Source organism: Egretta garzetta, unplaced genomic scaffold (assembly GCF_000687185.1).
Source record: "Egretta garzetta isolate BGI_Z169 unplaced genomic scaffold, ASM68718v1 scaffold577, whole genome shotgun sequence".
Lineage (NCBI taxonomy): Eukaryota > Metazoa > Chordata > Aves > Pelecaniformes > Ardeidae > Egretta > Egretta garzetta.
Genome location: NW_009260138.1, coordinates 408,469 through 418,893, shown reverse-complemented (window position 1 = coordinate 418,893; position 10,425 = coordinate 408,469). Strand labels below are relative to the sequence as shown.

The window sequence follows — 10,425 nt, the reverse complement described above, 5'->3', positions numbered from 1 at the left end:
CCCCCCGCCCCAGCCCAGCTCCCCAGCCTCTCCCCTGCAGGCCTGGCAAAGGGTGTATCTCAGACGCAGCAGAAAATCTTGCTTTGAAGATTTACAAGCTACCAGTGACATTTATGGAAACACTGCAGACCTACTTCGAGGTCCTTGAGATGTGAATTTTTCCTGGAGAAAATTTGGAATAAAGCAATGTAAGAGACACCCAATTAGGTCATATCATAGTGTTGGAACTGAGAATAAAGCCCGTGCACGCACTCTGGTTTTCTTTAAATTTCTTTAATTTAAAGTACATGGTATGTCCCATAAGTGCTACCTTTAGTTTTACTTAGCTTCATATGTAGATTTGCTAAAGCTGCATAGTGCCAAAGTGATGTTCTCATATTTTTAAATTACAGCAATCAGTTGTAAATCTATGATTATACCTTTACTGAATGGCTTTTAATTTTTCAAACCTCCTGTTTGAGATGTTAGTTGGCAGAGAATTTTTTACTTTTTTTTTTTTTTTAAGTTCTACTGCTAATTTGAAATACTACATAATTTTCACCATATAAGATTATGAACAGCTTGGTGTTGCTCGTAGCGGTCATTTAGAAGTGCTGATGTGTATGCATCCCATTTTCCCGTGACCTTCGTAGGACATGAAGAAACAATACAGATCAAGGTTCGCCAAACTGAAGATTATCCAATTGATCTCTATTACCTCATGGATCTTTCAGCCTCCATGGATGATGATCTGAATACAATCAAAGAACTGGGTTCAACCCTTTCCAAAGAAATGTCAAAACTGACAAGCAACTTTAGACTGGGGTTTGGATCTTTTGTTGAAAAACCAGTTTCACCATTTATCAAAACTACAGCTGAAGAAATAAACAACCCTTGCAGGTAGGCAGAAAAAATACCTACCTCTGTTTGCACGCCAACATTAAGTCATAATATTAATCTTTAGGATAAAATTCAGTTCAGCAGCTTCACTGGAGCCTCTGCCCTCTTCTAGCTGTAGCTGAGTCAGTTCGGGACATGAGCCTTGTTTCTTTTAGTTTCACTCTGGTCATTATTCTGTTGAGTCTTATGTTTTCTGGAGAGAGGAATCTGGGAGTGATTCTGCTTTTTAGCTTTTGCTGCTCGTTACAAATACGCTCAGTGGACTAGCAAACAGGTATGCAGAATATGCGTTTTTCTTTGATTTGCTGGAATATACATATATAAAAGAATTTTATGACATTGCTTTACCAAGCAGGTGCAAACTCAGACCCAACACAGAATAGCAGTTTAATTTACCCATCAATGTTGTTTTCCTGGCTTTTTTTCCCTTAAGCCCCAGCAGTATCCCCCAAACCCCGGCTGCCCTAGCCCTTTGCTAACCTGGGTGGAGGAGAAGCTGCAGCCTGCAGCAGGACAGCAGCAGCCTGGTGGTGCTCTCCAAAAGTCGCTAAGGGTCTACAGATCCTGATGTGCTTCTGAGTATGGAAACCAGGTACAGCAGGGAGCACGGCGAGGTCCACACATTGTTAACTGGCTGAATTACTCCACTTCAGGAGGCATTTCCCAGGCTTTATGCAGCCCTATTTGCATTGCCCACTTCACTGGATGCTCTCTGATTCTCTAAGGTTCTTCACTAGATGTCTCACAGACACAAATATACATGACCAAAAACTCATCCAGACAGGCCTGTGGAGTAGCCACTGTAGTGATTTTTCACTCTGCATTATCTATAAGCTGTCTCATTTATCTTGTAGAAGCGTACCGTACGAGTGCTTACCCACCTTTGGATACAAACATGTTTTGCCACTAACAAACGATGCTGAAAAATTCAATGAAATTGTGAAAGGACAGCGAATCTCTGCTAATATAGACACTCCAGAGGGAGGATTTGATGCAATTATGCAGGCAGCTGTTTGCAAGGTAATTGAAACTTCTAGGTATAATACTAATTATTCTGTATATTACCACTGTTTGTATTTAATGATTGTATTTCAAAGAAGCAGATCACTATTTTTCAAGATTTTTTTAATGCAGTCCAAGAGCCTAATTAGATTTGTGTGAAAATACTTTTGGCTGTATCAAGTAAAACATGCATATTGCAATATTTTAGTGTTTCCTTTTAATTGCCAGGGATAAAAAAAAAAAAACCCTGTATAATTACTGGGTCTGTTCTCATGATTGTTTTGTCTTTATTTTTTATTAACTGTATTTAGAGTAGTGAGCAGATTGACGTGAACATGGCCAGCCCATGTTATTAAACACAGGAATGGGGAGACAAAATGTTAGCCAAAGACAATGGAATGAACATCATCTCGTAAGAGATGTTGTCGTGTTTTTGACATTCCCTTTAAAATTATTCCCTTCATTTATTTTGAGACACCATCCTCCCTGTCTTTTGCTGCTTTCCTACATTGTGCATGCCATACAGCCTGCTAAACTCATGTATTTTAAATGACAGGACAAAATTGGATGGAGGAATGATTCTCTACATTTGCTGGTGTTTGTGAGTGATGCTGATTCCCATTTTGGGATGGACAGTAAACTGGCAGGGATTGTTATTCCTAATGATGGGAACTGTCATTTGGACCACAATAATGAATATTCCATGTCAACTGTTCTGGTAATTTACTATGACTTTTGTACAACTCTCACGTTCTGGAAATGTATAGACTAGCATGAGAAACTTAGAAAATTAATTAAAGTATAACTTTATCACTGAAATGTGTAAAAGTTGGGGAATCCAGATATTTCATGTAATCTATTTTATTTGTAACTGCATATTTCAGTAAAAGGAGAACAGTGTGTTTGTATGGAGATAGGATAGATTATTGCTAGGGAAAAATGAAAGCACAAATCTTATTCCTGCTAACCTAGAAAACACATGGAATGGGACTGACAAGTAATTCCTTCAGCAGGGAAGGCAAAATTTTCATCAGTCTTGTTCCCTCTACGGGTGTGAATTCAGGAGGAGTGCAGGAATTTGTAGGACACTGCTCATGTAGGAGAACTTACCAGCTTAAGATGCGGTGTTCAGAAATACTGAATATATACCCTACGGTGTTGAGCGTAGGACAAATACCCCGTCGCTCTGGTGCAGTGTTACTCTTTGGGTTATATATATCACAGCAGCTCCTGAGCCAAGTGTCCCAGTATGGAGGGGTGTACTGTACTTTCCTCAGAGGGGTTTCCTTAAAAACAAGGCGAGGAAATTATATATGCTATCTTTTATTTTGCATACACGTAGCGGCTAATTACAGTTTATACTACGCACAGAGTACAGTGTTAATTATGATCACTTGAATGTGGGTTTCATGGGAGGTAATCAGCAACTGGACACACGTGAAAAACGGATTGAGGTTGCTCTCTTCTGTTTGTTTGCAGGAGTATCCCACAATTGGACAATTAATCGACAAACTTGTGCAAAACAATGTTTTATTAATTTTTGCCGTAACGAATGAGCAAGTTCACATATATGAGGTGAGAAAACTAAAATGTTCAGTTCTCCAGTATTTGTTTTAAGGTTCACCCTTTTTCACAGCTGATACAGTAATTCTAGTATTAAGGACTGAATTCCGTAAGATATTTATGTAATAGAAATTGCCAAGAAATTATATATCAGAGGAAGGTTCTATTTAGGAAGTACTTCTCCATGTACGGATTTTGATGTTCTTGGGTAACTTTTTAATCACTTGGTGTGATTCAACTTTTAAAAGTTGAATTACACTAATTTTTTAAGCCAGGGATTGTCAAACTAAGCATTGCTAAACTGTTCAGTGTGATCATTATGATTAGCCTTTTGTATTTTATAAGGCTAGAGTAGGACAGTTGAGCCTGTTCTTACTTTCATAAGACAAGAATATACTTGGGAAAAATACATTTGTCTTCATGCTTAACTCTGAGATAATGCTTGGGGCTTTTTTTCAGCTGACCTGAGAGTTTTATTAATTTGTCTTTTTTTCTGTGTCCCCTTCAAATGAGACAAATAGAAAAGTAGTGTCAAGATTAAAAATACAAAACGTGATGGACAAAGTCCTCTTCCCTCATGTACCATTCCTCATGTCCAATGAGGGGAAACACTTTATTACAGGAATTTTTAACGTTAGTACCCCTAGAATCCTGCTCTATGAAGTCCTGTCATGGGAGATGGGAGCCAGGAGAGAGGCTAGAGCAGAGGAGCAGTGGGTATGGATATGCAAAATCCATATTTTTTTATAAACTGAATGTCATCCATACCTGCAGCTCCATCAGGCATCTGTGCAGGCACGCATTGCCAGCCTCCCCAGACATAAGCACTCCTGAAGCTCTGTGCTGCCTTCGGCCCGTTGGTGTCCCAGCTGTGAGCTGAGGCTGCAAAGGACAGAGCTGCAAAAGGGCATTTTGTCTGTGAAGAGCTCCTTGGCTTCACGTCTTCCTTTGATTGCTTAACCACTTTTTGCGGTGAACATGGGCAAAAGCCCTCAAGATACAATAAGAAGGATATTGGCAATTCTTATTTCCTTTTCTTTCCAGTCCTTCTGCTGGGAAGAGACCTTCACATGCAAAAAGAAATTCTAGATAAGAATTCAGTGAGGATAATAAGGGGTTTTGCAGCCTATGCTTGGCTGCCTGGCCACATACCACTGCATGAAGGGGGACAAGGGGAGAGAAATTGTGCCTCCAAATTTATTCAGGTTGTTTGAGAGGGAGTCAATAAGGGTGATCCTGCCGATACAAGCTTGGCTTTCCAAAGGAAAAAGCCTTGCACAACATTCCTTGTTAAAAAACAAAAGTAAACACATGAGAAGAAAGGTGTTCCTTGTGTGTGATAACCACATGAAAAATAGGAAAGAAAAGGTGGGGAGAAAGGTCCTATGTTGCAGCAGAGAGAGCAGATGAGTCCTTGAGGTACTCACCAGTATGATGGTTTTAGATTTCTGTCCTCCGTGTAACCCAGGGAAGACTCCTCAGGGCTTCTCTGGCTGGTTCCAGTTGTAGAGTTGTCTTGAGGAACACTCCAGGTGTTTGACAAAAGTTACGAGAGTCACATCTTTCATACGCTGATACGTCTTGACAAGGGAGGAAACACTACAGCTGGAGCACTGACCGCCTGGCTTTTTTAAAGACTGCATTGGATACTGAGCTGAAGCGTGAAAATTTAGACCAACAATAGTAGAAGTCAATCACATATGCAGTGGGATTCTATAGTCATAGCAAGGATTAGTTAAAATTTGTGCATTAAAAAATATTTACTAAATCTCATTATTGTTCACCAGTTTCTTAAGAGGGCCCCAATTAATGACAAGGGAATTTTTTTCACTGATTTTAATAAGAGCTGCATGAGTAAGAGCTGTTGTAGGAGGTAGTTTGGAAGTATCTCTTTGATGTACAAAGCCTTATTTTGTCCAAAGAAACTTTTATCTTACTGATGGCATTACATTTTCCCTTGGAAATCACTGGTGGTCACCCTCAGAGTTGGGCAACAGTGTTCTTATCAGGGGGTTTCCATTTCAGTATCCCTGTGTCAGTGTCATACCAGTATCAAAGCTATCAAGTGGGCACCCTTTGTTCATTGGGAACACTAAACGAAGATTTATAGCTAACAAAAAATGCAAGCCCTTGTTAGCCCAACCAGGGAATGGTTTGTTCTTGTTACTTTCTTTGTTAGGGAAAAAAGGAGCATGACTATCTTCTATCTTGTGGGTTGTATAGTAATCCCATTGAATATATTCTATCTGCTGCTTTCGTCTTTTCAGTACTGCTTTCTGTCACTTATTTGGATAGCTACAATTGTTGTGGTCTGCTCTCTGTCATGTAGGTGATGTGGAAAATCAGTCAAAGCAAGTCCAAAAATCATATATAAGTTGCACAGTGCAGTTTTCCCATGCTAGAGTACACTTTCAAGGGTATACATAGGACCTGCAAACAGGACAATAGTGTCATGTTTTCATCTGTGTGATTTAAATTTATAATATAAATGTAAATAATCAGGTATCCATGTTTAAGGATGTAAAAAGAACAAAGCAAGACAATGAGAGTTATTCCTGCGTTAAGGCTCAGGTAGCCTGGAATTGCTGGGAGAGGACCCTAAACTGGCACCTGGGCAGCACCATTAAACCACTTTTGTCCTGGTGTTCTACTTTTTCTTAAAAGCCTGTGCTGGAGATTCTGCAATCTCCCTCGGAAAACCTTCTGAAACTTAATTATCCTTTGAGGTGGAAAGCCTCTCCCCAGATATCTCAAATCTACTTGAACTCAGCATCTAATTATATCAGACCCCAAAATTGACCATTGCCATTTATAATTCAGTTCTCGGGGACAAACATACATTAAAATGGCTGTGAGGACTTAGAAAGCACCTCTTTAAATAGACTTGATAGATTCCATTAGAATTAAACGCAGCGTTCAGACTGTCAAATACATATTTTATATTTCTAGCCCTGTATAATCCCTAACAATTTAGCCCAAAATAATTCAGTCATTTAATATGCTCAATCCTCTTCAACTGAATTTTCAGTTTGTCCACTTCCATGCGTGTGTATTATCTAACACACAAATATTACGGATTGCACAAGCACGGAGTGCATATGCTTGTAACATAGCTGGTGTTAGTTTTGATCCTTCCATGCAAGCAAGCAGCTACTGCACAGCAATCTGTGACCTAAACCAAAAAAGGTTCAGCTCTGATGCTCTCCCTGACCACAAGAACTTTAAAAGCAGTCATGTGGAAACATTTATGAGGCCACTCAAAACTAAATGCTAGAGAGGGAAGGAAGTTCTTCACGCTGAGCCTGGAAAATTTGAGATTATTTATAAAAAGGATTATTTTTTTTTTCCCCAAAAAAGGTCTTTTCAAATATATTCACATACGTCTAACTTTTTGCATCATTAGTCTCAGCTGAGTCTTACCGAAGCAGCGGGGAATGTTTTTATTCTATAAAAGTTATTCATTTAAAAAGCATCTGTGAATATTGTGATATTTAGACAAACTGTATAAATTCTATTTTGGTATACAAAAAACCACCAGTCTTTAAGGTTTCATGAAATACTTATTATTATTGTTCATATTATTTGTTTTCAAGCAGAATTCTTTAAAAATTTATTCAAATTTGGAGGAAGGGAAAGGGCCCCTCTTTAATCCTGACTAAGCAGCTCTGCTGTTGAAACAGAAACTGCTCTTTTTTGCAAAAAATACTTGTTTTTATATCACAGGAGAACACAGCTCAAAAATTGGGGTTTTCAGGATGCTGCTGAAAATTGAATTAAAAATACTCCAGTCTCCACATTCATACAAAATTTCATATTATTTTTATAAATTTGGCATGACAGTCTATGTATGATGAAAAATCCTCCTTCATTTACACTGCTAAAAATTAGACATAACCCCACTGAACTCAAATACATAATCGTCAAATTTCACTTACATGAATCAGGGTATCTCTATAAAAACACAGTTCATCTTTTAATGAATATTTGCTAAAAGATGAAATTCCATGACATTCTTTGGATGTTTTATGACAGTAGCACTCCGAAAGCATCAGTCTGCCTCATCTGTTAATGGTTAAACAGAAATATTTGCTAAAAGGTAGGATTTAACCAATGGACTGGAGATACGCACTTGGACTGGGCTTGAAATGCCATCCTTGTATCACCATGCAGAAAATTTTTGTTCAGAGAGGAAAGATAAAACGAAGTCTTCAGAATGTTATAGCCCTGCTGTTTGTTTTGCATGCCACAGATTAAAGAGTGCTATACTTTAAATTCCAGCTTTATCGTCTTTTCTTGTAATTATCTCCCGAAAGGTCCACGTGTACAAAATGCAGAGTTTCAGTATACTAGGAATCCTCGAGCGAGCACTAATCACAGGAGGAGCCAGGAATGCAAAGTCACCAGCTGTAACATAAAATGCAGTTAATCCCACTGATTTACAATAGCACTTTAGAAATCTAATGAATGATAAGTATTCCATACGTAATATATAAAGTAATCACAGGGCTTTTGGAGATGTAAAGTATCAAAGGGATATAAAGGTATCGAATTAGCCATGTTTATTAATAGAGCTCTGGAATTTTTTTAAATTAAAATAACAGCATTGATATGATAAATCGCAAAGGAAAATGAATGCTACAATGTGTGTTTTTAATGATGATCACTTATTGTTTTCCAGTGGGTACAAGCAAGACAAGTTCATGTAGTTAACAATCAGGCAAGATCAATTTTCATCGAGCATATTTAAAATCTAGCTGCCAGATGTACTGTCAGTGTCACAATGCAATTTAACGTGAAAAGAAAAGAAAACTTATCACTGAAATCAGTTGTTAAACTGGTGCTATATTATTACCATAAACCCAACATGCAGTTGATCATAGGTGCAGACCGCTGGGATACGTGTGGGTGTTACACCGATCGTAAGCCAGCAGCAGCTTTTTAAGGGCCTTTGTTCAAAGCTCTTGTAGCCCTTAGTTTAAACTTAACTTCTGTGCCCCCGCTAATCACAATTCAAGATGCTCAGCTGCTTGCAAAGATAAAAAAGTGGCTGCTGTTATTGAATGTAGAGTCCGAGACTCCCAAATAGTATAGCATCAGTAAGGCAGCTGAATCTGTTTTGGGTTATTTATATTAAAGAAAAACACAACTGTTGATAGAATATGTCTTCCTTCTAAATTTAAAAAATGATAGCTGAAAAATACTGCAGTATCAAACCTCCAAACACAGAGGTGATTTAGCAGTATGTGTCCCGTTACTTTTCAGTGAAATACTCCTCCATAGGAATTTTTCAATAGGACGTGTGTCATTGAGTCTGCAAGGGTCCTTGAAATGTCACTGTTATTTATTTCAGTTGGCTCCAATATATTTTATTCTTTTCCAGATGATAGCTCCTTGTCACCTACCTTGTCACTTAGTCTTTTTTCTTATGCTTTAATTTTTTTCCTAATATATTTTCAGAACTATGCAAAACTTATACCTGGAGCTACTGTTGGACGACTACAGAAGGATTCTGGAAATATTCTCCAGTTGATCATTGCTGCATATCAGGTAAGGTGGTTATAAAGTTTCCTTCCTGCATGTCTATATTTTCAAAATTAGATTGCAAGTTGGTAAGAACATGCGTCTTTGATTCTTTTTGTGCACTGATTACAAGAGCATCATTTTTTTATGCTTAGGTGCTGACCTTAACAGGAGTTTTGTTTACTTTGAGGATTAAGCGAGCACAGTAGTTTTATTTGTAATTTATGCTTATTAATCTCTACCGAAATGAACTATAGAACTATATAGAACTATATCGAGTTTTCCTGGTTTTCCAACCAAAATTCCTATAATATTGTCATTCTTTACTCGTGCTGGAATGCTAAATTCACATCAGTGTCTCATCTGTTTTGCCTTCTTCATAGTCCTCTATTTCACACGTACTCTTAAGCCTTCTTTAATATAGATATTCAGGTCTCCCAGCTCAATACTTCTGCAGGGACTCAACTCTCCTCCCATCAGTAGCTGTCACCAGAGCAGATGTACAACCGGTCTGCAGGAGTATCTGGGGAAAAAAGCACTATCCTGTGCTCAGTACTCTTCCCTGCTTTAGCAATTTGCTGCTGCCCCTGTGAGGCTGTTTTAAGGTTTTTAAAAAGCAGAATGCAGGAGCCAAAATGGGTTTGTTTAGATAATACCAAGACTTGAATGGGTTTGTTTAGATAATACCAAGAAATATTGTAAAGATGACAGGAACATAAACACAGTGCTGCTCTTCAGAGCTTTGTTTGTAAAATGCATCCTGGCTGCCTGGTTCTCTTCTTTCAGGGGAATGTTTTCAGACAGTTTTACATATCTTCACACAGATATATTCATTTACCTATATGCTGATATGCCGTAGATTTCTCTCTTCCCTCTCAGCCCATTTTTAGTAAAAACCCACTCTACCAGTTGGCTACAATGCAAAGTAACTCTTTGCAAAGCGCTTCTATTTCTTTCCTTACATTTTTTTTTCTGCTCTTCCTCCTATCAACTGAATAAGACAATCATTGTTATGGCCAAAATTATTTTGGTCTTGATGATAGGAAAGCAAACCAAATTCTTCTCTTATATAAGCAATACAATTAGTGAGTTATGATTTTTTACAATGAAATACAAAATGCCAGAAGATTTGCTATACTATGGAAAATCAAACAAGCAAAGAACTTTAAGGTTAATCTCGGGAGTCTACACATTGTAGTAAATAGGGCAGGAGAACCTTTACGTGAGCAAAGCTATTGCAAGACATCCAGTGGCACCAGGATTTCACTTCTGGAGTCCAACTTGTTGTTAGTCACATCTGGTTCCTATCAGGATCTCTTGAGGCTGGCACTCCAACATATAGACAGAGGTTCCTACATTAACAGCTGAAATACCATTTTGTTGTCCAGTGAGTAAGGGAAAAACATAAAATAATTGTTCCAGTGCTGCATCCTGGTGCCTTTGCTGTAACGTTGTGTTAAG

At 38.2% G+C, this 10,425-nt stretch overlaps 1 protein-coding gene across 1 annotated transcript in view; it reads left to right on the top strand.

Moving 5' to 3' along the window:
• Positions 1 to 10,425, top strand: part of ITGB6 (integrin subunit beta 6) — a 34,315-nt gene that overhangs the window by 4,454 nt on the left and 19,436 nt on the right. The window contains exons 4-8 of the mRNA XM_009641665.2: positions 633 to 879; positions 1,734 to 1,899; positions 2,438 to 2,599; positions 3,361 to 3,456; positions 8,902 to 8,991. Of these exons, the coding sequence (XP_009639960.1) occupies positions 633 to 879; positions 1,734 to 1,899; positions 2,438 to 2,599; positions 3,361 to 3,456; positions 8,902 to 8,991 (761 nt within the window). The remainder of the gene's footprint in view (positions 1 to 632; positions 880 to 1,733; positions 1,900 to 2,437; positions 2,600 to 3,360; positions 3,457 to 8,901; positions 8,992 to 10,425) is intronic.